At 36.1% G+C, this 27,064-nt stretch overlaps 2 protein-coding genes and 1 long non-coding RNA gene across 3 annotated transcripts; 2 read left to right on the forward strand and 1 right to left on the reverse strand.

The window, feature by feature from the left end:
* Positions 1-3,726: 3,726 nt before the first annotated feature.
* LOC142174506 (uncharacterized) lies at positions 3,727-6,580 on the forward strand. The gene is made up of 5 exons (XM_075240312.1): positions 3,727-4,072; positions 4,245-4,449; positions 4,598-5,148; positions 5,323-5,933; positions 6,137-6,580. The coding sequence occupies exons 1-5, from the start codon at positions 3,727-3,729 to the stop codon at positions 6,578-6,580; spliced, it is 2,157 nt and encodes a 718-aa protein (XP_075096413.1).
* A 685-nt stretch (positions 6,581-7,265) lies between these two features.
* LOC142174507 (uncharacterized) lies at positions 7,266-12,663 on the reverse strand. The gene is made up of 12 exons (XM_075240313.1): positions 12,459-12,663; positions 11,898-11,956; positions 10,750-11,226; positions 10,441-10,644; positions 10,121-10,225; positions 9,933-10,038; positions 9,764-9,844; positions 9,567-9,632; positions 9,085-9,493; positions 8,855-8,981; positions 7,597-8,135; positions 7,266-7,512 (listed from the first exon to the last, which is right to left on the reverse strand). Exons 1-12 carry the CDS (start codon positions 12,661-12,663, stop codon positions 7,266-7,268), a joined length of 2,625 nt encoding a protein of 874 aa, XP_075096414.1.
* A 543-nt stretch (positions 12,664-13,206) lies between these two features.
* Positions 13,207-18,703, forward strand: LOC107780995 (uncharacterized). Its single transcript, XR_001646937.2, has 2 exons — positions 13,207-13,638; positions 18,432-18,703. It is a non-coding gene; the product is annotated as an uncharacterized LOC107780995 (long non-coding RNA).
* Positions 18,704-27,064: the final 8,361 nt, after the last annotated feature.

Consider the following 27,064-nt stretch of genomic DNA (forward strand, 5'->3'; position numbering starts at 1 on the left):
CCTGGGTTCATTTCATTTGGGTTCTGAATTCATTTCTTAAACCATTCTAAAGCGTTCGAATGGATTTTTCGAGCCCAGGTCTGTTTTGATCATTGGGTCATTTGACCTATGACCCATTTGAGGTCCTAGGGGTAATAAACAGGGTTGTTAAGGGTAATATGGGTAGTATAGGTAAGGGAATCTTTTGTAACAACCAAAGGAAACTTCTAGGAAGCTAGGGTAGGGGCTAATATGAAAATCTGAGTTTTAAGCTAAGGGTATTTGAGCAGAAACAAAAATATCAAAAGGTTAAAAATGCAAATTTGAATTCCTTTTATGCTACCCTAATAGTTTGCCTATAAAGGCATCCTAACTTGACACTCAAGGCAGATTTTGGGGGAAGGGCTAAAAAAATATAGAAAAGAAACGGCTAAAAGAGAAAAACTACTGCTCCATTGAAATTCATCGGGGGACTTTGAAGCTTTCCCAGTTCTGAATCAAAATCTCTGGTTTATATTGAGTTGGAAATGGTTTAAGCATTCCTGTGGTTAGCGTATGGAGTTATTTTAAAGTTCCTGGGGTTGTCTTTTGGGTTTTAAACTTGGCATTCAAGCTTGGTTTGAGCTGATTTCTGTTGTTGGATACTGTTTTGTTGTTGTTGATTCCCTGCTTTCTGCTTATTTTGTTTTTCCCAGGTATTTCTTCATACCATTTTCTAACAAATGAGGTGCTACAAGTTAGAATTGGTCTGAATCTGTACATAAAGTTGGAGATCTAAGCTGGAATTTGAATAGAAATCATGTTTAAATGTTAAATTCTATTAGCTTTTGCATTTTACACCTTTAATTTCCCTGTTATGAAGTATATTATCATCTTCTCTTTCGAATATGTTAAGTCGTTCATCCATGCTCAATGACTTGGGTTTGTTTTTGGCCATTTAGAAAGAACATTTGGATTCTGGCTATGTAAATGGACTGTTAAACATTTTACAAGGATTGACTGCCTTAATATCTTAGTTTGTTTGTTTCTCTGTAGTTTGGAACTAGGATCTAGTATGAAGAAGTTTTGGTACTGAATCTGGTATAACATGTTTTGAATCTGGATTTTCGAAATTGTGATGTTAAAGGGTTTAATTAAATGCATGTTCATATTTGTTTCAGTCAAACTCGAAGCTAGTTTGTGCTTTGGTATTCATAACTGTCCAGCTTGCTGAAATAACAAGTATAGGACGAGGTACCATATCTCAATTGGAATTCATGTTAGAGATTGTTTCGTTATGCCTGAAATCCAAACCATACAATACTATTTGTTTAAAAGTCAAGGGAGAGTATTAATATCTGGGTAACAAGGTGATAATGAATAAGTCTCATAGGATAATACCCTCATTACAAGTTTGGTTTTGACATCATGCATTTTGATCATGCTTAAGGATAATCAATTCTAGTCTAGTATTTCTGGAATATTTTGAAGCAATATGGTTATGATTGTGACGCGAATAATTTGGATCCCTAAATTGGACTATAGCGTGTGGCTCAATAACTCTAAGGGGTACATTGATGCGTCTGGTTCTATGATTTGGGCCTTTGTGGATTTTGGATCATAAGTCCACTTGAGTTGAAGTTGCCAGCTCCATCAATCGGGCCAGTGCAAGTGGCCACAAGAATTTAAGCTGGGATAGCTCCCATCGTGCTGTTGGGCTCGCCCTGGGCCCAAAGGAAGCAGCTTTTGCCCTTTAAAACGTTAGTTCGCTTAAGAGCTGAATTGAACCCCACTTGTTTTAAAATTAACATTCTCTTGTAAGCTATGTAGGGAATTTCTAATTGGCTTAGAGACCTTTCAAGTAGAATAAATTGAGGTACGCTGTGCCAAACAAAATTAAAATGCACGGCCCTCGACTAATTTCTTATGATTTAGATGTAAAAATGACAAGTTATCGTAGTTTGCTTAGGGCATGTTTAACATATTATCATGGTCGTGGACACGTTTGCGTGACATGATTATGATTGTAAAAATAAAATCAGAGTATGAGTTCGCACAACTTTGGTCAAACTTTCCTAATAATAATAATGCGTTATTAATTGTGGACGTGTTCGCGTGACATGATTTTCGACGCTCCAAACAAATGGTTACACGTGCGCGTGACCTGTTTCAAGATAATCTTCTTAATTAAAAAGCGGTGAAAGGTAAAAGCACATAGGTTCCGAAATCAGTAATTAGACAATTTAGTCAATCCATGTATAATCAAAGCGACCGTGCTAGAACCACGGAGCTCGGGAGTGCCTAACACCTTCTCCCAGGTTAACAGGATTCCTTACCCGAATTTGTGGTTCGCGGACTATTAAACAGAGTCAAGCTTTTCCTCGATTCGGGATTCAACCGGTGACTTGGGACACCATAAATCTCCCAAGTGGCGATTCTGAATCTTTTGACAATAAATCTCGTTTCGATTGTCCTTTAATTGGAAAAACTCCCTTTATACACCCCTCTCGGGGGTGTAGTGAAAAAAGAGGTGTGACAGATAGGAATCTTGCAACTCATAGCTGATAGGCTTGTTTAGTTTCTTTTGTTTTTGACTTCGGTGTAATAAAGAGTTCAGCAAGCAGTAACAACAGCAATAATAGTGAAACCGCAACTTTTCGATAGTCCCAACTACCAAAACTTCCAGAATTATACTGACCTAATTCCAATATAGCAAAGGATATGTAGGCAACCTCGGAAGCAAGATTCGATCAAATTTTTTCTCAAAATTCTTCTCATAGAGTATCAAACGGATAAAAATTATTTATAATTTCTCACTTTATCTTTGCCCAAAAATTTTCGTGCTTTGAGCAAAGAGGGGCAGCTGTGAGCACGTAGTTTTTGCCCCAATGCGAATTACTCAATCTTCCAAGAATGGCTTTTAATCATTTTATAGAATATTATGAGTTTTTTGTATTTTATTTGATTAGAAAATAAAATGACAAAAGTATTTTATATTTAATCCTTACATTTCTAGATCTAATCACGTGTTAATTGCATTACTAAAATACAAAACCACAAAAATGCATTTAGTCACTTTGCATTTTGTATTTTAGGTTTAATTGATTAGTTTCTTTTTCTTTTAATTTGTAAAACTAATTAATTAGGTAATTAGTTATTAAGAAAAAATAGACCACCGGATTAAATTTGCAAAATAGACTTTAATTAGGATTTTTAAACAAAGTGGCTAATTTTGAAGATCAAACAAAGAAAAAAGAAAGAAAAAGAGGCTGCCCACTCTATGTCAACTGGGCTAAACAATTAGAACAACCCAGTTATTTTCAATAGGGATTTTTACCTATCTATACCATATATCAAATCTTATTATCAAAAATATTCATAATTTATTTACCAGTGTAATCCACACTTTTACTACAAATTATATACCAATCCAAAAATAGGTAGATTTTGCCATAAAAAAGCCCTAAAATGAAGGCACCAGATATGATGTGATTCTGTCAACGATTTTATTCGAATTTTGAAACTGAAGGAGATCTCTCTTCCTGATGAAGGCACCAGATCTGATGAAGGCACCAGTTGCGTAATTCTCTCCTTCCTCAACAGAAAGAGATCTCTCTTCTCTCACTCAACTACAATTCTCAAAAAACGCAAGCTACCGAAGCTCAATACAAATTGTAGAATACAAAATTGCTCTTCGTCGATATCAGTACTCAAATTGTCGAAACTATATCTGTTCTTCGTCTTTTTTCCTATCAACTACACGAAATCATGTCAAAAATCCCAATAATGCTGAAATCGAATGGTAATTGGGATAACTATGGTAGATTTAGAGATTTTGAAGTTGACGTCATTGTGGTAGATGATAATGCAAGCTACGGAATTCTCAGTTCTACAATTGCAGAACAATTATCGATTGATACATCGGATAAAATTATAGAAATCAAATACATTGTGAACGAGAATTGTCCTCCAATGGAGATTAGGAATGATATGGAGGTTCGTGTGTACATGGAAACCAAAAAGGAGAATAAAAACTTAGGTTCGTATCCTTTATGTATAAGCGTAAGAGATTTCAATATGGAATTGGCAATCAACAATGAAAGCACCAGTGCAGGTATGTTTGATTCGACATTGCAGAGAGTTATGGTGTTACTATGTTATCTACAATATTACTACAATTACCTACAATTAAACTACAAAGCTCACATAGTACTGAAAAGGATAAAGCAATGTTGCTTTCAAAATTATCTACATAGAAACTACATTTATGAATTTATTGTTTGCAGGTTCGTCTGGATCCCTAAACTTACTTGAATTTCCATCCTCACCAGCTATAGAGGAATATCAAAGTGAAATAATAACTGAATCTACGCAAACATATATTGAAGAAGGACAAGTTTATCAAGACAAGCAAACAGTAGTTGCTGCAATGAAGAATTATTCAGTGATGCACAAGTTCCAGTTCAGAGTAAAAAGATCTAGTCATAGAAGGTATGTAGTTATTTGTGGATAATATATCAGCAAAATCAGTGTATGATTGAAGATAGGTGGGTTTTATAAATTGTAGTTAAATTGTAGTCAGTTTGTAGTTAATTGTAGTTTTTCATAAATTTGTGTAAATATTGTATTTCTTTTGTAGCTACTGGCTTATATGTGTTGCTGAAAGCTGTAAATGGCATTTCAAGGCAACGTCAATTAATGATTCGGCAATGTTCAAGATAAGAAGTTTCAGCCGTCAACACACATGCTGCCTAATGGACGAAACATTCATACAGCGCAAACGTACTGCAGCAGTACTTGGTAGCATGGTCGTTCCAAAGTATTATGATCCTAAGACTGTTTACACACCAAAGGACATACAAACTGACATGTTATCCGAACATGGACTGAACCTAAGCTACATGCAAGCATGGAGAGCAAAGGAAAAAGCTTTACAGTTTTTGAGAGGAAATCCGTGTGACTCCTACAACAAATTACCCAAATATTTTTATATTCTTGAGAAGAATTATCCTTGTTCTGTTGTTAAATTGAAGAAGGCAGCAGATGATTGCTTCTTATACGTATTTGTTGCTCTTTGTACATCAATAAATGGTTGGCAACATTGTAGGCCGGTAGTAGTGGTTGATGGGACATTCTTAAAGTCAGCCTATAGGGGGATTATGCTGATAGCAAGCACCATGGATGCAGCAGGTAAATAATGGAATAATTTTGTACTTATTTTGTAATCAGTCTTTAAAATGCAGTTAAATTGTAGTTATGTTGTAGTTATTTTGTAGTTATATAAAAGAATGTAGTTAACTTGTCTATATTCTCAATATATATTGTAGTTGTTATTTAATCATATTTTATGTCTAAAAAATGTAGGTACTATTTTTCCCTTGGCATATGCTGTGGTTGATTCTGAAAACGACGCGTCTTGGAAGTGGTTCTTTGAGCAATTCAAGGAGGCATATGGTGAAAGACCTTCAATGTATGTTGTTTCAAATAGGCATGAGAGTATACTGAAGGCAACATCAGTTGTCTATCCGGGCATGGCACACTACTCTTGCATGTGGCATATATGGACAAAAATAAGGTCAAAATTCAAGAAGGGACATCTACAATTACATGAATTGTACTTTGCTACAGCACAGTCATACACTCTGGATGAATTTAATGAAAGGATGTTGAATATTGAAGAGGTAGACCTGCATGTAAAGTCTTACCTATATGATATTGGCTATCATAGATGGTCAAGAGTACATGCAACGGTGAATAGAACTTATACTATGACGTCAAACATTGCCGAGTCGTTGAATGCTGTAACAAAAGATGCAAGAGAGCTGCCAATATTTGATATATTTGAGTATATGAGGACTCTTCTTGAACGTTGGACAAAAGAAAAGTTATCGAAGGCAAATGGTACTTTCACATACCTTGGTCACAAATACAACAAAGAATTGCAAGACAACAGTACATTATCTCAGAAACTAAGGGTAAGATATTTTTTTTTGGTGCAGGAGAAAAAAAAAGTACTAGCTGCAGTGTTTTCAGATTGTAGTTAAACTGTAGTCAAATTGTCGGTAATAATAGTTTGTAGATGAGCTGTAATATATTTGTTGCTGATTTGTAGGTAAATTGTTGATAATCCATTTTAATGATTGATGTATTATTATTTCTGCTTGGTCTTCAATTGTAGGTGAGGGCTTCAACAGATCATATACATACTGTATTAGATGGTGTGAAGCGGTACATTGTGTGTCTAGAAAACAAGAAATGTAGCTGTGGACAATTCCAACTTGATGAACTTCCATGTGCGCATGCTTTGGCAGCATTAAGGCATAGGAATGAAACATACGAAAACTATTGCTCTCCATATTACACAAGGAAGAGCCTTCTGCTTACCTATGAAATGCCAGTAAATCCTCTTCCTGATAAAGGCAAATGTGATGTGCCACAACATATTTTGGATGAGGTAGTAAAGCCACCGGCGGGAGATAAAAGGCAGCCAGGGAGACCTCACAAGGAAAGATATAAAACATTTGATGAAATAAAGTCAAAGAAATACAAGATGTCATGTGGCAATTGTGGAGGTGAAGGGCATAACAAAAGAACTTGCAAGAATGCGCCGAAAAAGAAATGAATATCATGTAGTTAGAATAGTTATTCAAAATAAATGTTAGTGAGCTCAAATTATCGGATTTTCTTGTGTAATTGTTTAAGTTTTTGAAGATGAATAAGAAGTATAAACATCAATTTGTGTATCTGCACTATTTATGTTTTTATGTATTCTGTCAAGCGTCTAAAGTTGTCTTTTTTTTATAGAATAGTTAAACTTTAATATTTACTGTATACAAAAAACTGTTATTAATAAAGAATGCATTCAACGTAAATTGTATCCAGATTGTAGTGAATATGTAGTTTAACTGTGTTAGAATTGTAGTCATGTTATTCATATGTAGAGGAGTTGTAGTTAAAATGTAGTTTAACGTAGTTTAAATGTAGATAAATTGAATTTTTTTGATAAACCTTGTTGATAAAAGATGATTAAATTATTTATATGATTCCTGTATTTATTTTATCTTTATGTTGTGTAACAAATGACAGTTATATACAGATATTACTTGGCACTTGAAGGTATTTATAAAAATAACTTGAAGATTAAAGTCAAATTGTAAGACAAAGTTGTTGCTGTAAAAATGTAATCAGAGTACTCGAGTATAATGTAATCAACAAAAAGTGTTGTAGAAAACCAAAACGACATATTTCCTACATTGTTTTCCAATTCAACTACCAAATTTCAGAGACCAAACTAGGAACACAATAGTCTATTTCTTCTTTCGTTGCACTCTAGTCCTCTCGTTTTTTGCCGGAGCACCCTTCCTCCTTACTAGCCTGCCAGTAACCTCACTCTCACTGATTGACCCATCTTCTTGCTTCTTTGTTGCATAGTCCCACAGTAGAGCTCCATAGCGTCTACGGTATTGGTCAATATCAGAAAGATCTTCCTTTGGGATTGCCAAATCTCCAAGGCTAACATACTCCGCAAATGCAGCCACAAATACACCACAATCGCTGCATAAGATGAGAATTTTTCATTATATAACAAATAATTAAAATAAAATAATTAAACATATAGAAAGGGAGATTATTTTTTACACTGAGCCTTCCTTTTGTTGTGGAATCTCAGCAACCATCCATTGTATGTCGAGAGGGTCCGTAACTGGTTTCTCGATGTATGCCTTTGTGGTCTTGAAGTCAATGTCTTTACGTTTACCATAGAAACCAGTGCATGACAAATACAGAGGGATAATGATTGAAAACTTGTCAACCAATGTCTCAACTGTTTTATGACGGTTTGCTCTCACCATGGAATCATAAACATAAAGTTGTCTGTCCTTTATGTCAAAAACTAGCAACAACCAATGGAAGTTCTCTACAAGGTTCACAGGTATGAGCACATAGTCAACAAGATCCCAGGCAACATTAACAAGAATTCTGTACCCAAGAATATATTCTCCAACATCATCCTCGGGTTTAACAACCGAATACCTTTGTTCCGGTGGAGAACTTATGAACTTGTCATAGATTCTTTCAATCTTAGTCTTGAACAAGCAATCGGTGGTTGTGAACCTAGTATTATTGTTGGGTCCATATTTGCCTCTTTTTCGCAGATAATACATCATAACATCAATGTGCTGCCAAAATAGAATAAACATATACAATAAGCTACGGTGTAACTACACTTGTCTACAAAACAGCTACAGATTAACTACAATTTAAATTTATTAAAAACTCTAACAGATTGTTGCAAATTAGCTATACTATAACTACAGAAATATAACAGTTAGTCCAAGTACCTCACCAAAATGTAATTTAATTGTAGTTTGTATGAACCATAGTGAACTATATGTACAATAAGCTACGGTGTAACTACACTTGTCTACAAAACAGCTACAGTACTATATGTACAATTGACCCATCAGACTACAAAACAACTACACATTAACTATATTTATGCACTGTCTACATTTATTCACTATACAGAGGAACAAATGAAACATACTACCTAACTTAAGGTCCCAATAATCAGCAAGTTCAACCTACAGTTAATATTAATAGGCACAATCACAAGCTCTACAATATTACTATAAGGTAACTACAGTTGTGGTACACAGAGATTCCAAGTCAGTCAAAAGTACCAAAATTCCAGTTTGTACATACAATCATCATCACATATGATACATAAGGTCCATAAAAAGCAAAATTTCACAGCTGAGACATAAATATAGTAACATATATATGTTGTCTACAATATTACTACAATTACACATCATAGCTGAAAAATAAACTACAATTACACTACACAGCTGAAGACAAAACAGATATTGTGAATGATTCTGTTCTTTATACTTACTGTGTTATTGATGACTTGTCCGGGGTGAGCAAGGGCATAAAACCAGTCCTTCTTATCAATCTTTTCACAACCAAAATCCAACCAAGGCTTGATTTGATTATCCTTCTTGAAAAAGTAATATTTCCTCCTGTAATAACAAAAAAATATCAAATACAAAAAATTGACAAAATGAATTACAATTTTAAAGTATAAAAATGGTGAACAGACAGTGTAAAATGAAGCACTCATACCTCCTAGATACTTTATCACTACGAATGTATAACCAGTTGGTGAACCTTTCTGTCAATTCAGGATCTACATTTTCACCTATGACACTTGTGAAGGGGTGCTTGAGGTTAAAAAATTTAGGTCCAACAGATGTGCTGCCTCCAGAACTATACAAAGATGTGAAAGGTGATCGTGCATGTTTTCCCGGTTGCCTGGTTCTACCGGGATGAACAGGGGTTGATTCATCTGGTATGGGCTCGCCATACATGACCAACTGTGATAAGTTTTCTGGCAGCTCAAAATCATCCAATGTCAAACCTTTGTTGTCAATGCCTTCAGGAACAACTTCAGGAACAACTTTTTTATCAATGCCTTCAGGAACAACTTCAGTCACAGTCACACCGTGAATTGGCGACTGTGGAACTTCACCTTCTGTAGATAAGTGTAGATCTATGTAGTTATGAACAGTATTATGGAGTTATAGAGAATATAGAGAATATATTACCTGCTTGTTGTGCCTCAGCTACTTCATCAATTACTGGTTCTTCCTCAATATTTCCTTGTAGATGTTCTGCTGAAACTTCAGCTTGAATGAATAATTGGAAATGAGAATTGTAGATATATGTAGGAATATGTAGTTAAGGTGTAAATTATTAAAATTTTGCATAAAAACCTTATTGTAATGAAGGAATGGTTCTGTACCTGCTTTATATGCCTCAGCTGCTTCTTGGAAGTCAGGATATAAGTCAACATGTGGTTGAAAATGTTCTGGAGAAATTGTAGCTGCAACACATAGTGAAAAAGTGATTAGTATAATTAAATAATGTTGTCTTGAAATTTGTAGATATGTATGTAGGAATTTTGTAGATACCTGTATTGCTTGTGCTTCCATGCAGTTGATCACCAGCATTGAACTGGAATTGCTGGTTGTTCTCTCCTTGATGTTGGTAATTATTTTTTGTTGAACTACCAGCAAACTACAATTTTGGGGAATATTTGAGACTACTTTATTCATATGTCTTAATTAGTCTTAGTACAAAATTATATGTAAATTCTTACCTTTGACTCGTCCAAATCAAACCTCTTGTTTATCACATTCATAACACTCTTCAAAGATTGATCTATGAACTCTCGAAGGCTTGAGAGTTCCTCAAAACAGTCTTCCTAAAGGCATCTAACTTTCCATCAACCTAAAAATTAAATATATAATTAGTTGGTAATCTTATTCTAACTGCTACAGTTACACTACAATTCAACAAACTATAATTGTTATAGATTTATACCACAAATTAACTACAATGTATAACATACTATAATTGTTATGTAATGAAGTCAAAATGTAGCAAATTATGTCAATATATTGTAGTTATTCATAATACCTGCACAATCCCCTTTTCCAACTTCCTGAGCTTGCTACTGACAGATTCAATGTCCTCTTGACAATCTGTATATTTGGGTTCAAATGATGGAGAAGCAGCAGTTGGAACATGTGATGGTTGAGCACCATGTTCATCTTCATATTGAATCTTGTCTGGCAGATTAAGCACTCCAAGCTCTTCTCCAAATTCAATCATGTTTGTGAACTGAATGATGAAAATAACAGTTAATTCAAGTGACAAAAAAAATGTAGATTCAATGTAGTTATTATGAATGTAATTGTAGCATCATACAAAAGTGGAAAAAAATACCTTGATCCACTCAGGCTTGATCATCTTCTCTTCAATTGCAATTAACCAAATCTGCCCCTTTGTAGCTGACCATCTTAAAATGCGAGGTATAGATTCAGAACATCTCGTAGAAAGCTCGGTGCTGACGGACGAGCAACACTCATATAGCCACACTTGCAAGGCTAATGAGTATCCCCGTATCAGATAAGAATGTACATGGGGATTAAGACGATGTCGGACAGATTCAATAACCTGCTTGAAGGATTTGATACCCCATGGGTATGACTCAAAATTACCAGACTCTATTAGAAAGAACATAAACTTGTCTATGAAAGTCACATGGTCTTTATCAGAAGGACAAACAAAAAATTCCAACATATAAAGAATGCACAACTTCACCGCATCCACATCGTTTGCCCATGCTTTATTAGTCACTACATTTTTCAAATGACATTTCTCAACCCTTTCTTTGTTCGGAAATATGTATTCATTAAAGGGCTAACATAGGTGGAAGTGTAACCATAGTCTGAAAACTTATTCACACAATTAAGACCAGTTATCAACCCAAATTCTCTCAAGGAAAAATTCAATTTTTCACCCTTAAATAGTACTGAAAAATATGAGTCAGTAGACTTTGTCAATTCATACTTCATCAGAAGATGAAGTGATTGGCTTTGCATACAGATTGTGGGGAGACCTAATAAGTAACCAAAACAAGTTTTTTTGAAAACCCTTAAAGCATTCAGAGAGAGTAAAGCTTGTATCTGGCTAGGTATGCTAGGATCACACAAACTGTGGAATCTAAGCACACCATAATCAACATTTTGTTGTGCAAAGTAAGGGCCATTATGTAGAAAATATAAAATTAATGAACATTAGTAGTTTGCATAAAAAGGAAGCAGTAATCTACATATAACTACATGACAAATACAAAATATAACTAGAAGAAGAACAACCTACCCACACCTATAACTACAAAACAATAACAGAAGAACAATGCACGTGTAAACATTATCTACAGGATGTAACAGTTACTTCAAGTATCTCACATAAATGTATATTAACTGTAGTTAGAATGAAGTTAAATATATGAGCTATACATGCTACAATAAAAAATATCATATCTACAATTTAACCATCAGACTACACATCAACTACAAACTAATTACATTTATACACTGTCTAAGAGTCACAGTTCCAATTAACCTACAAAATTGAGACAAAGAATCTACAAAATTAGGACAACATCACATTTTACCAGAATACACTTGAACAATCAAAGAAGAACAATGCACGTGTAAACATTATCTACAGAATGTAATAGCTACTTCAAGTAACTCACAAAATGTAGATTAATTGTATTTAGAATGAAGCTAAATATAGCAGCAATACAGGTTGCAATGAAAAATATCATCTCTACAATTTAACGATCAGACTACAAATCAACTACAAACTAACTACAGTTATAGACTGTCAAATAATCACAGTTCCATTAAACCTACAAAATTGCGACAAATAATCTACAAAATTAGGACAATACCACATTTGGCCAAAAAACACTTGAGCACTAAATTAACACTTGAACAACAGATTTTTACAACCAAAATCAAACTACAAAATAGTGAGGAAAAATAAATAGTGTTTACCTTTATTGAAATTTTTTGGTGAACCAATTTTGGTACTTTTTTTGAGGGTTTCTTCTTTTTTGGTTTTGATGAAGAAGGAGAGACCTTGGGTTTTTTTCACAGATGGAACTTTGGGGGAATCATCTACAAAATCGTCATCTACACTCAACTTTTTCCCCTTGCGTTTGAGTTGTTTCTCGACTAGTTTATCAACTCCACCAGCATCAACATCGTGCAAATGCTTGCTTCTCATTTCCGCACGAATTTGTCTAGGAGATGAAATACCAGTAGTTTGTTCACTTGCATGCATCGATTGTGGGTTTTTGGGTGGTGATTTTGGTGTTAAAACACCCAAATCAAAGGTTGGAATATCAGCTAATATAGTTTTTGATGATTTTTTTTTGGGAGTGTTGGTTTTTTTCATGATTTAGGAGTTGAAGACAAAGATGAAAGTGAATTCAAATCGTGGGGGATACAACTGAAGGTAATTAAGTGGAGAAGAAAGTGATGGTAATTATGGGTGAGAAGAGATTGTACGAGAATGGGGGAAAAACTGAAGGTAAATCGTGGGGGGGGGGGAGGAGAGAGAGGCGGGTAAACGAAGGGGTGTGGGGGGGGTGGGAGGAGAGAGAGGCGGGTAAACGAAATAACGTAAAAATACGGTCCTAAAATCACGCCTACAATAAATAAAGGAATAATTATACCCTTAATTTGAATTATGGTATATAAATGGTAATTTAGTATGCTTAAATGTAATTAACACAATCCTTAAATAATGAAGGTAATAATGTTTGATATATGGTATAGATAGGTAAAAATCCCTTTTCAATACTCATCCAAGCCCAATCACTAACCTGACCAGCCCCTTCCTTAACATCAAACGAAGCCGTCTCTCTCTCTCTTCCCTTACCGAAACGATCCCACCTCATTTCACTCCAAAAGAAAGAGAAGGAAGCTCCCCTCACACGGATTGACCCACACTTCTACAAATAAACCCTCACTCTCATCTTTAATCACTGACACCTCCAGAAATACACACCTACTCACGAACACATACAAAAAAGCTAGGAAACTTTTCTTGAATTAAAAAGTTTTCGCTCAGATCTGCAGTTCTTAAAACATCAAATTATTTTAGTTTATCACATGATTTCTGGAATTTTGAAGGTAGATTGAGCATCTAAAATGTTGTTGCTTTGTTGTCCTTCGCTGAAAATCAATGGTCTAAACTCTATTCTCACATCCCAGCTTTTATTTGGTTGTTCGCTCTTGTATTTCCTACTGAGAGGTAAACATATCAATTACTTAGTAATTCTATCTCATCTATGTTAATGAACTATTTTCTCATGTTTGACGTTTGATTTTCATGTGCTTATTAAATATTCAAACGTTTAGATGTAAAATTTTGTTTGATTTGCATATATTCATACAAGTTATTAAAAGTTTGTTTAAACTCATGGAGACGTTTGTGCTGAGAATTCTGAAGATCTAGTTTTATTTCAAATTGTCTCACTTGTTCAGTTAATTTTCGCCCACACATGCTTATGGAATTTATCACAAATCATTGTAATAGCTAAATACGAGGACATAAGAGAATTGGGAGAAAAAGGAGAAAAAACGGGGGGAGCGGGAAAGGAAAACATGACTACTTCTCCTTACTTATAGTAGCAGGGAAAATCCACTACTTCACCAAAAAATCAGTGAAACCCCCACAAAGCTCAGCTTGAAACTAGCTTAAAGCAGTCTGTAAACCAGCTTCTTACATCATTAAAAGAGCTGCAGCTTAAGCTTCATTTCAGCCATGTAAAGTCATTGGAGTTTAGTGAGTTTCCTGAGTCAACTTTACGTTTCTGGCGATTTGGTCGAGTTTTTGTTGAGGTCTTGTACGCGGTTTTGTTTGTGTTTAAGCTTCAATAGTTGTCAAAGAATCGAAGTTCAGATGCATCTATAAAAGGTCCTTTTTGTTCTTATCTCATCTTATTACAACAGCTTGATGAATGTTGTTTATGGATCCCCTCTCTCTGTTAGCATGCTTTCACATGCGATTTCATTTTGTTAATCAATTGTTATGGTGGTTATCGGATCATTAATGTTGAATTGTTAAGGGGGATTGATCAGATTTTCTATGGCTGGCCACTAAGGTGGATTTTGTGTAAATGTGCTAATTATTTCTCTCGTTCTTGAAGTCTGCTAGAGATTTGGTTCCTTATTCTATTTCTTAAATGCTTTCAAAATTAAGTGTCTTCTTGGTAGCTCAGAATTCTTAGGAATGCACGTATGGATTCTTATTTTGCTCATTGAGTGATTGAAGCATTCTGCTTGCTCTGTTCAAGATAGGTGAGGACGTTCCATGAGTTTTAATTATTTGCTAACAGCTAGGTTTATTCAACTTTGCTTGCTTGCTTTGTCTTAGATTAGTTCTGTCGTATACCATGTTAGTTGTCCATCTTAGTGTTTGGTATTTCTCAATCTTATTCATCTTTATTTTGGATTAATTTAATGGCTACTTGTGATGTTGGTTTCTTAAGATAGGATACTATATTGTTCATAGAATCTAAGAATGGGTTTTGATAAAGTAGATAAAAATAAAAGCAAAAGGATTTGTGTGTAAGGGAATATTTATCATCCCCAAACTGGTTTTTGTTGAGGTCATCACATAGTTATGCCAAATAGGTAAGTCTGCCAAGGCTAAGAGGGTGTTTGGACCTAAAAGTATTTTTCAGCACCTAATACTTATCAGCTACTCTAAATCAGCTAAGCCAAACGGGCTTTAACTCATATTTTCATAACTAATTTACTTTTCATAAACTCTTGGCCTCACAATAATACCAAACTAGTTTTAGGGAAATTAATTCATGAACATCGCTAGTTGCTTTAGGCGCGTATTGAATAATTTAATTATTATGGTTATGGATACGGCTCTCGTGGCATAATTATGATATGTAATCTCAAATTCAAGTGCACGTTCACGTGACTTCACCCTACAAATTCAAATAATTAATAATTAATATACTGTAAATAACCGGTGCATTTCACGTGGCATGACTTGCAATGTGTATAAAACAACAAATGCGCGACATTGTAACTTATTTTAAATAAAATCCATAATTACTTAAAATATACAATAAAGCGGTAAAAGGTAAGAATGCACATAGGTTAAAATATGTAATAATCAGATAATTAAGCAGAGTTTAATTGTAAAGCTATTGTGTTAAAACCACAGAATCTGGGAGTGCCTCACACCTTCTTCCAGGTCAACAAAATTCCTTACCCGGTCTTCTGTGTTTCACAAACTTTAATGGAGTCTAATTTTCTTTGAATTGGGATTTTAAAATAAACCGCTGACTGGAGAAACCTCAATAATTATTCCAAGTGGCGACTCTATAATTGAAATAAATAATCTTATTTCAATAATATCCCTCAAAGTGGAAAAACTCCTTTCCCCGTAAAAAGAAGGTGTGACACCCGCGATTTCGGCACCAAAAAGTAGGGAACTGACCGAAGAAAAGGAAACCAAATAGCAATCAATGACCCCGACCTCAATCGGTGCCATTTACTCAAATTTCAAATTCCAGTCAAATTCTCATCGATTAAGTTCCCAAAACTAGATTCGTTCTTTCAATTTGACTCTGAATCATCCAGTAACTAAATTCAATATGCACGCAAGTCGATACACATAATATGAAGTTGTTCAAGACCTTACACAGTTGAACAGATCTTAAATTCTCAAAACGCCCAGCTGGGGCACGCCCCTTTTTCCTCGCGGAGTCTAGGTTTCGACATTCATTGGGAACAACTCGTTTCCTTTTGGAATTTGGTATTTGAAGAGTCGCCACCTAACAGATTAAGGTGCTAGGCCACCTAGAGCAATTAACTCATATAACAAGTTTTCATTACCAGAGATTGGGTAAGGTTTTAGGCACCCCTCGCGGTCCACAATGGTGGGTCCCGACTGAACTCAATTATGTGAATTAGTCATTTAATAGATAGGCCATCTAAGCACGCATATGTAAATAAGGTGAGGGAGGTCCTAGTTTTGTCAGTGTTACATCCCGCATTTAGTACGTTAAAGTTTCGTCATAAGTTAATCGATCTAGAGTGGGGAATGAGATTATTTTGAGATCATAAGCATTTATGCTATTTGTAACAAGCGACAAGTGTTATAAAGGTCAAAGGGTTAACGAATTGAAGAAATTGAGTATCGCCGAAGTTTGTTATTTTGGGATAAAATATGGTCCGAGATATAATATCTGATATTTATGGACTAGTACCATACAAGGTACTTTATGACCATGATAATATGATGTATAAAGTATATTAAGATAAGTAGAATTTTAAGTAATTTAAGATATTTTGGAAAATTAATTAATTATCGGGTAACAAAACATTACCTAATTAATAAATGAATTATAATATAATATTAAGAATCCCCCACGTAGCAGCACCACCATAAGCTTAGGAATGACTCTTAAAGTCATTTGTCTATGTGGCAACTTATCTTAAGACTTAAATGATATACCTTTTTGCAAAAGGAATAACATTATGTCTTAAGGACATAAAAATGGATCATATATCCATCTGATAACGTGAGAGTTCAAGAAATTGGAAGAATTCAAATGTCTGGCATTCTATAGCGTCTTCAATGCTTCAAGACCCGGGATTCCAGAGCAACTTAATTAACGTGAGATTTTGCAATATTAGGGGAGTATGCTATAATCTCTCTCAAGAGAATCGACTCAGGTATGTTAAAGCTAATCCTTCCTTCTTTTGGCATGATCCAAGTAACGATACGTAAACGTAATGTTATTCTATAAGTGATTCTACTCTTAGCAGTTAAGGATGTCTATGTTATTTATTTATGTAAAATGATATTCAAGCATGTCTAAATATGTTCCTAAGTCTCTATTGAGGCGTAGCTGGTTGATTGGTGAGTTGATCAGTTGGAGAGTCAATCGCTATATTGAACTAGCTGTTAAGAGTTTTCCCATTAAAGGCACTAACTTAACATTGAAGAGTATGTTGTTACTTGAATAAAAAAGATGAAGTTTTTAATTGGTGAATATGAAATAGTAATGTCAAGTGGAGTGCATTCAAATATATTACTCAATGCTGGTCAAATTTCAGCTAAGGAAATTTTGAGAGTTTAGACAAGAAGTGGCGTTAACAAAATCAATGACAGTTATGTCATTTAAAGCTTGGAGAATTTTGTCTTTGAGATAATTGCCTTTTGGGGAACGTGTCTTGTATAATTCACATTGATTAGTAAACGGATGGTTAAGGAGAATTTATGGTTAGGAAATGCTCCTGTATTGTTACATAATTATGATTTGCACTATTTGACCATACATTTCATTTCTAAGGTGTTCAAGGGACTTTGAAAGAAAAGGGTACGAGAGATCCAAAATTTATTGTAAACCACTAGATTCTTATGTCCTTTTTTGTCTCATGAATTCTTTAGGTACTATATGCATGTAAATATGCCGAACTCTCCTATGTTTGTGTTTTACTTACTAAGGAGAAGTAAAGAAAATAACTTCGGAACCAACAATGATTTTCTTCATATAAAGGTGTTAATGTTCATAATACACTAATACATGCATCTTCGTGTATATGCATTTACCACCGTGCTACGATCGGTTGGGCAGTTACATATTTACCACCGTGCTACGGTCGGTTGGACAGTCATACATATTCATTTACCACAGTGCTACGACCAGTTGGGCAGACATGCATTTACTACCAGGCTCCGGCTGGTTGGGCAGTTATGTATCATTATTTATCATCGATTGGGCAGTCATGCATTTACCACCGTGCAACGACCGGTCGGGCAGTTACTACTGATCAGTTGGGCAGTTAACGCCACGAGAATGATATAATCAGAACTATTATATCGTAATTTTATTTATTTATACGAATGAGTTTTATTCTACATGGTACGGCCCTCAGCAGCAAGTCAGAAATTATAAGTTGACTCTTATCTCTCCTCGAGATAGTATCTTATTATTACTATGTTTCATTTCTGCCTTACATTCTTCGTGCTGATGTCCCTTTTCCTGGGACGCTGTGTTTCATGCCACACAGGTGTAGATAGGCGAGGTGAGGACCATCCACTGTAGGCTGCCTCCATATATCAGCTTTTGGTTGGTGAGCTCCACATCTTCCTGGAGTATTGTCGAGTCATGTTCTATATATGTTACTTTGTTTTATGAAGATGTCGGGGACCCTGTCTCAACTTATATATTATGATCATGTTTTCTTAGAGGTTTTGCAGACAGTGTCCTGTGTATAGCTTTAGGTATGACATGTCAACGGCCTTGACGGCCCCTATATATCTATATAAATCTTTTGAATTAGTTATGTGAGTTACGTTCTAATATTGTTAATTACATATATAGATGTGGCCTATCATGGCCCGTGACAAGTTTAATAAAAATAAAAGGAGAATATGGGATAAAGTACGTGGCGCTCAGTTGAGTACGCACCGGATGCCAGTCGTGACAAAAGTGGTATCGGAGCAGTTCTGTCTTAGGGTTGTCTGCAAACCGTGTATAATAAAGTCGTGCTTATAAATGTGTTGTGCATCACGTTGTATAAGCAAGAAATTACAGGACATTTAGGGACCAGTTATCCTTCCTTCTTGATATTAGATCGTGCAATAGAGCAGAGTCATAGAGAATAAATCCCCTGACCTTAGACTTGTTTTATATATGCAGCAATGCCTATGACCAGGAAAGCTACGGCTAGTCAGAAGGGTAAAGTATTGGCAGCTGAGGGCATGAGTAGAGTACCAATCTCTAGTGAGGGCCAGGGTGAGGCCCCGAGGGGAAATACAACACCCTCGCATAGTTCTCCGATTTCGCCAGCAGCCGAGGAGATAAAGAGGAACCCAATACCTCCACCTATTGTTCAGGATAAGGATATGGATATGCGGAGTGCAGTACTGTTGTTGACTAGATTGGTAGCCGCTCAAGCTCAGCGCTAGGTAGGTATAAGTGTTGGTTACGTTGACAGGGCTATTAGCGCAAGAGTTTGAGACTTCATCAATCTGGACCCTCCAGTGTTTACCAGAACCATCAAGTATGAGGACCCGCAAAACATTATTGATATGATGTAGAGGACATTGAAGTGATGCATGCATCAGACACTGAGTCAGTAGAGTTGGCTTCTTACCGATTGCGGGATGTTGCGGTTCAGTGGTATGAAACTTGGGAATTGTCTAGAGGGACAAATGCATCTCCAGCGGTATGGGGAGAGTTCTCATGGGCTTTCTTGCGTCATTACTTGCCGTCACAGATTTGTTAGGCAAGGGTAGACAGGTTCTTGGCTCTTAAACAAGGGAACATGAGTGTGCGGGAGTATAGTCTCCAGTTTGATTCATTGGCGAGGTATGCCCCCTCGATTGTGGCTGAAATAAGTGACCGAGTACATCAATTTGTGGTAGGACTTGGGCCGTACATAATAAATGAATGCTCCATGGCCACTCTGCTCGATGGTATGGATATTTCCCGCATCCAGGCTTATGCTCAGAATTTGGAGGACTGGAAGCGACAGCAATACGAGAATCATGATGAGGGTCAGCGTAGGAAGACCAGATCTACTAGGCGACCTGAGGATTTTTCGGGTGATCCTATGTTACCATATCCTGTTGAAAGTGTCCGCCAGTTGTAGAAGCCGTATTATGAGGGATCTGTTTATTCTAAGTCAGGTCAGGGCTCAAGAATTTCGGGTTTTCAGAATCGGAGGGATTTAGCGCAACTGAGGGTGCCCCCTCTGTGGCTCATTCTAGACAATGTCGTCAAGGGCCTAATGTATTCTATACCTGCGGTGACCCTAGTCATTACATGGGGGATTGTCCTATAAATGGCAGAAGCGGGATGGTTTAGCCCACCAGATCTATAACAGTCTCCTCCTCTTTAGTATGCCTTTAAGAGCGAGGCCCTCAGGCATCAGCTGGTAGATGTAGAGGTAGGGGAGGAACATCTAGCTCCGATGTTAGTCAGAACCGCATATATGCTTTGGCAGGTCATCAGGACCTAGAGGCTACACCAGATGCTATGTCAGGTACTGTGACTATGAGTAATGTTCGATCTTACTAACACAAATTATCTAGTTAATATGATTAAAATAAGATTGAGTTGGCATTACGTCTGAAGGGTTAAGGAAAACCAAGGCTAGCTTGAAAGCAAAGTACGAAATTGGTTGTTAAGATTACAACTAGTAGGCGTCAACGCCTAGAAGATAGATAACAGAATCATAGGTGACGAATGGATTAGGAAGTAGTTTTAGGGAGGGACGACGTCCTGACCCCGTGTGAGCCTGATAATTGTTTCATTGGAGTATAGCCCGGGAAGATATATACATTTATAATTGATGAGTATATATGTACATCTTGCAAGTTTAAACATTTGAGGACGAATGTTTCTAAGGGGGGAAGGATGTTATATCCCGCATTTAGTACGTTAAAGTTTCGTCATAATTTAATCTATGTAGACTCGGGAATGAGATTATTTTGAGATCATAAGCATTTATGCTATTTGTAATAAGTGACAAGTAAGTGTTATAAAGGTCAGAGGGTTAACGAATTGAAGAAATTGAGTATCGTCGATGTCTATTGATAGTACTAATATATCGTCTCTTATTGCTCTCTTGAGCCGATGGTCTCCTGGAAACAGCCTCTCTGCCCCTCGGGGTAGGAGTAAGGTCTGCGTACATATTACCCTCCCCAGACCCCACTTGTGGGATTATACTGGGATGTTGTTGTTGTTGTTGTTCTTGTTGTTGAATATCGCCGAAGTTTGTTATTTTGGGATAAAATATGGTCCGAGCTATAATACCCGACATTTATGGACTAGTACCATACAAGGTGCTTTATGACCATGATAATATGATGTATAAAGTATATTAAGATAAGTAGAACTTTAAGTAATTTGAGATAATTCCTAATTGTATGAGAAATTGATTAATTACCGGGTAACGGGACATTACCTAATTAATAAATATATTATAATATAATATTAAGAATCCCCCCACACACATGCAGCACCACCATAAGCTTAGGAATGACTCTTAAAGTCATTTGTCTATGTGGCAACCTATCTTAAGACTTAAATGATACACCTTTTTGCAAAAGGAAATAACATTATGTCTTAAGGACATAAAAAGGACCATATATCCATCTGATAACGTGAGAGTTCAAGAAATTGGAGGAATTCAAATGTCTGGCATTCTATAGCGTCTTCAACGCTTCAAGACCCGGGATTCCAGAGCAACTTAATTAACGTGAGATTTTGCAATATTAGGGGAGTATGTTATAATCTCTCTCAAGAGAATCGACTCAGGTATGTTAAAGCTAATCCTTCCTTCTTTTGACATGATCCAAGTAACGATACGTAAACGTAATGTTATTCTATAAGTGATTCTACTCTTAGCAGTTAAGGATGTCTATGTTATTTATTTATGTAAAATAATATTGAAGCATGTCTAAATATGTTCATAAGTCTCTATTGAGGCGTAGCTGGTTAACTGGTGAGTTGATCAGTTGGAGAGTCAATCGCTATATTGAACTAGCTTTTAAGAGTTTTCCCATTAAAAGGTACTAACTTATCATCGAAGAGTATGCTGTTACTTGAATAAAAGAGATGAAATTTTTAATTGGTGAATATGAAATAGTAATGTCAAGTGGAGTGCATTCAAATATATTACTTAAAGCTGTTCAAATTTCAGCTAAGGAAATTTTGAGAGTCAAGACAAGTGGAGTTAACAAAACCAATGACAGTTATGTCATTTAAAGCTTGAAGAATTTCGTTTTTGAGATAATTGCCTTTTGGAGAACGTGTCCTGTATAATTCACATTGATTGGTAAACGGATGGTTAATGAGCATACATGGCTAGGAAATGCTCCTGTATTGTTACCTAATTATGATTTGCACTATTTGACAATACATTTCATTTCTAAGGTGTTAAAGGGACTTTGAAAGAAAAGGGTACGTGAGATCCATAATTTATTGTCAACCACTAGATTCTTATGTCCTCTTTTGTCTCATGAATTCTTTAGGTACTATATGCATGTAGATGTGTCGAACTCTCCTATGTTTGTGTTTTACTTACTAAGGAGAAGTAAAGAAAATAACTTCGGAACCAACAATGATTTTCTTCAGATAAAGGTGTTAATGTTCATAATACAATAATACATGCATCTTCGTGTATATGCATTTACCACCGTGCTACGACCGGTTGGGCAGTTACATATTTACCACCGTGCTACGGTCGGTTGGACAGTCATACATATTCATTTACCATCGTGCTACAGCCGGTCGGGCAGACATACATTTAGTATCTGGCTACGGCCGGTTGGACAGTTATGTATCATTATTTACCATCAGTTGGGCAGTCATGCATTTACCACCGTGCAACGAACGGTCGGGCAGTTACCACTGATCAGTTGGGCAGTTAACGCCACGAGAATGATATAATCAGAACTATTATATTGTAAATTTATTTATATATGCGAATGAGTTTTATTCTACATAGTGCGACCCTCAGCGGCAAGTCAGAAGTTATAAGTTGACTTTTATCTCTCCCAGAGATAGTATCTTATTATTACTACGTTTCATTTCTACCTTACATACTCGGTACATTCTTTGTACTGATGTCCCTTTTTCTGGGACGCTATGTTTCATGCCACGCAAGTGTAGATAGGCGAGGTGAGGACCATCCATTGTAGGCTGCCTCCATATATCAGCTTTTGGTTGGTGAGCTCCACATCTTCTAGGAGTATTGCCGAGTCATGTTCTATATATGTTACTTTGTTTTATGAAGATGTCAGGACCCTGTCCCAACTTATATATTCTGATCATGTTTTCTTAGAGGTTTTGCAGACAGTGTCATGTGTATAGCTTTAGGTATGACATGTCAATGGCCTTGACGGCCCCTATGTATCTATATAAATCTTTTGAATTAGTTATGTGAGTTAAGTTCTAATATTATTAATTACATATATAGATGTGGCCTATCATGGCCCGTGACAAGTTTAATAAAAATAAAAGAAGAAAAGGGGATAAGGTACGTGGCACTCGGTTGAGTAGGCATCGGGTGCCAGTCGTGGCCCTCTAATTTAGGTCAAACAGTTAGCCTATAGGATCACATATGTCTAATACCCGGTAAGCCTTCCTCAAATAGAGGGGTTACATGTGGCATTAGCGCACAGGTCATCATATCCTTTACTACCCAGTTACTATCCCATTGGTCATAGCCTAAAGCGTTCTAGTAACCTTGAGATGTATCCTATGCGTGCATTACCCGTCCCTTTCTTATGGACCTGGAGGTATTTAGGACCTCCAATTTAGGCAGTTCTAGACTATCCTAAGGTACTTAAAGGAGAAAAATCTAGGTGACAACCAAAATAATTAGGATTGTCAAGTAAAGAACAATTGAGGGGGCTCATATTTTACCTCCACAAACAGAACAAGCAAATGCACGTCTCAGACAATAGTGTTTTAGACATTTGAAAGGAATCCTAATGACAGGATATCTAGGTAAATATGACAAGCAGAGAATATGCAACGCTGAGTTAAGGCAAAAGTGTTAAAGACCTAATCAGTTTACCTACTAATTTTAGGATATGTTGAATCTGGGCAGTTCACAAATAAGCACAACATAGTTTCCAATTTTTATAAGATTTTAATTACCTGCAAGCTTGCCTAGGCGGAGATACCATTTAAACATAGTGTCAAAATGCAAACCGGGTCAATTTAAAACAAACAGTTTTGGAACTTATTAAGTCCTATAGGCATGCTGGTCTAGGTGTTAAACCTTACAGAGCTGGTTTACATACATTAAATCCTAGAACATGATATTTAGGTGTTGAGATTGCTTTATTAAACAGGATAGTTACTGATTTTATGCAATGTAGACATGGTTTTAAAGCGAATGCAATTGACGCTTTGTTAAGCAAGATTATAGTAGTGATCTAATAACAGAATTTCTAGGTGATCATGATCATGTAGAAGCAGAATTTCGTAACAAATAAGGTGATGAGCCCATAACATGTTTTCTAATATGCCAAACAATCCTAAAAGAATGGTTTCTAAACCAAGTAAACATAATAAATCTACAGCATGATTTCTAATGCAAGTAAGCATAGTGATCTTAAGGGCATGATTTTTACCCGATTTCCCTTACAAAAATCATATAAGAATCCCCTTCCCTTTTACTAATTTCCCCAACATCTATTTACAAAGGTCATTATTACAGAACAATAGTGAATGAATTACATAAATAAATATAAACTATCTATAAGGAGCCTGAATTAGGCCCAAAGTAAACCCGGGGATGGCAGGCCTTCAAAACAGCCTAAAATGCCAAGAGTCTCATAGCCAATAGTGTGTCAAAGTTCCCTAAGGACGTTAGGATCCCAGGAAGTGCTCACACCAATAACCTTTCTTAAAATAGAGAACTGGTTATGTGCAGTGTGGAAGGGTCAGCCCCAGTGTGCCAGACATCAGAGGAACCTCATGGATTCCTAGGCATTACTCACACTAGAGAGGTAGAACTTAATAGTCTAAGAGTAAAGTGAGAGTGCTTGACATAGTTTAGAAAACACTTAGTAAAAATAGAGTAGAGATAACTTTTAGGAGTGAAAAGATTTTCACGAATAAAAATAGTTTTGAGAAACTACTAAGAGTGGAAAACAGTTTTTGAAATCAATTCTGAAAAGAACAAATATTCAACATACAATCACACAAACTTGGAATGCCCAAAATCACAACCATTTAACAGGTAACATATAGAGCTCACATCAGGGACACATGATCAGGGTACACAGGGGAAGCATATGGACGACAAATGCACAGAATAATTAGGAGCCTACAGATTCAGAGACCTAACAGGTTAGCCATGATAATAGGAAATTAAGACATAGAGGCAGAGTATAGGAATAGTCATATTGAAGACATGGGTGCATTGGACAGGATTAGCCATACAATTAGGATCAATCAAGTACATTAGGAGACTAAGTTACTAACATAATCACACCAATTGAAAGGAGTAAACAAAGTCTAATAAACATGATGGCCAAGTATCCAACAACCAAGTGAGACCTAGACATGCTGATTACACGTTTGAACAAGAGAAGACAAAATTTATACATGCTGAATAAAGCAGTAAACAGGAAGACAAATTAAATACATAGCCAATCGAATTAGTGCAGGAATAGATTTATAGACGTGGAACACACAGAGTTTGATCTTCAGAATTGAACTAGGGACATACCAGTTTAAAGAGGCAAAGTGCATAATGTAAAGCAAGTATAATGCCACTGTCTAGCCTTGGCTTTCAGCCGGCTAGACCAATAGTTAGCACAAGTAGCAGAGAAAGAAGAGAGAGTTTGAGTGTGTGTTTGTGTATTCTGAACTAAGTGTTTGTCTGTTGAGAGGTAAAACCAGATTGTATATATAACAATTTAAGAGTAGCACAAATAAGGTAAAGGAATCAACATTCAGTCAATTAAGAAAATCATAGGATCACAGAATCCAATCACAGAAAGAAGTTCAGAATAGACCCCTTAATTAGGGGTAATTGATCAAATGATAATAACAAGGGTATAATTGAGGAAAGAATCCCAATCATACCATGTAAAGGAATCAGTAAGAATCCACAATTATACGGGCAATCAAATAAGGCAGGGATGACCAATTAAGGTCATAAAGAAGGAAACACACAAGATTTATGCATACGGATCTCTAACAGAGTAAATCAATCAGCCAAAACTTTCAAAATAACACTTATTTCCGGAAAGAAATACTCAACTTCCATAAACAGAAATTAGCCAAGTAAAACCTCACAAAAATATGGAAATTAGACGGAGAAACAAATTTAAACCCTAATAGAGATTAATTAGGGAAAAAACCACAGAATAATGGATTTGACAAAGAAAAAATGTGTAAGTCAAAAACACAGAGTAAATTCATACGATTGGTAACACAGAAAGACTCAAAATCGAAGCAAAGGTTAGAAAATTAGAGTATCATACAAAATCTACTAAGGTTTAAGTATTTTTGCACAAATCAGTCACGAAGACGAAAAATAATTAATCAAACACTTAGGAGTCAGAAAAAACTTTGAAAAGTAACTTGGGATGAACCCTAGGTTTGGGAAAAAATCGGAATAATCAGTTAAAATCAGAAATTCTTATAGAAGAACAAGTAATAGTGCTTGATTCATCTCAGATCTGTATAATAGACTAGGGTTTTCAGAAAAGTAATAGAGATGCGAGAATAGGTCAAGAGACCATAGATTCGTAACAAAACAAAAGGAAATTCTTACTCATAGTCGAGAAAATGGCCTGAGACAGGCTAACAAGAAAGGTTTCAAACCAGGACCGGTAGGGTTCCTTGAGATCGTCTCAAGGATCTAAGAAGTCAAAAAGCTATAGTGCGTAGAAGGACAGGACCGGCCGGAGAAGACATGGAAACATCACAAGATTGAGATATACGCTGGCGTCGGCGTTTAGAACTAGGGTTGGGTCGAGAGAGTTGAGAGAAGAGGGGAGTGATGATGTCGGATGAGAGGAGTGAGTGAGAGGGTTTGGGGGGGGTAGTTCTAGGTTTAATTAAGGAATGAGGAATATGGACCGTTGATCTGAATGATCAAAGGTTAGGATTGAATGGGGGGTATTGGGTCGGGCAGGTGTGTATTTGGGCCTAAAGGGATTGGGT

This window comes from Nicotiana tabacum, chromosome 20 (assembly GCF_000715075.1).
Source record: "Nicotiana tabacum cultivar K326 chromosome 20, ASM71507v2, whole genome shotgun sequence".
In the NCBI taxonomy this organism is placed as follows: Eukaryota; Viridiplantae; Streptophyta; class Magnoliopsida; order Solanales; family Solanaceae; genus Nicotiana; species Nicotiana tabacum.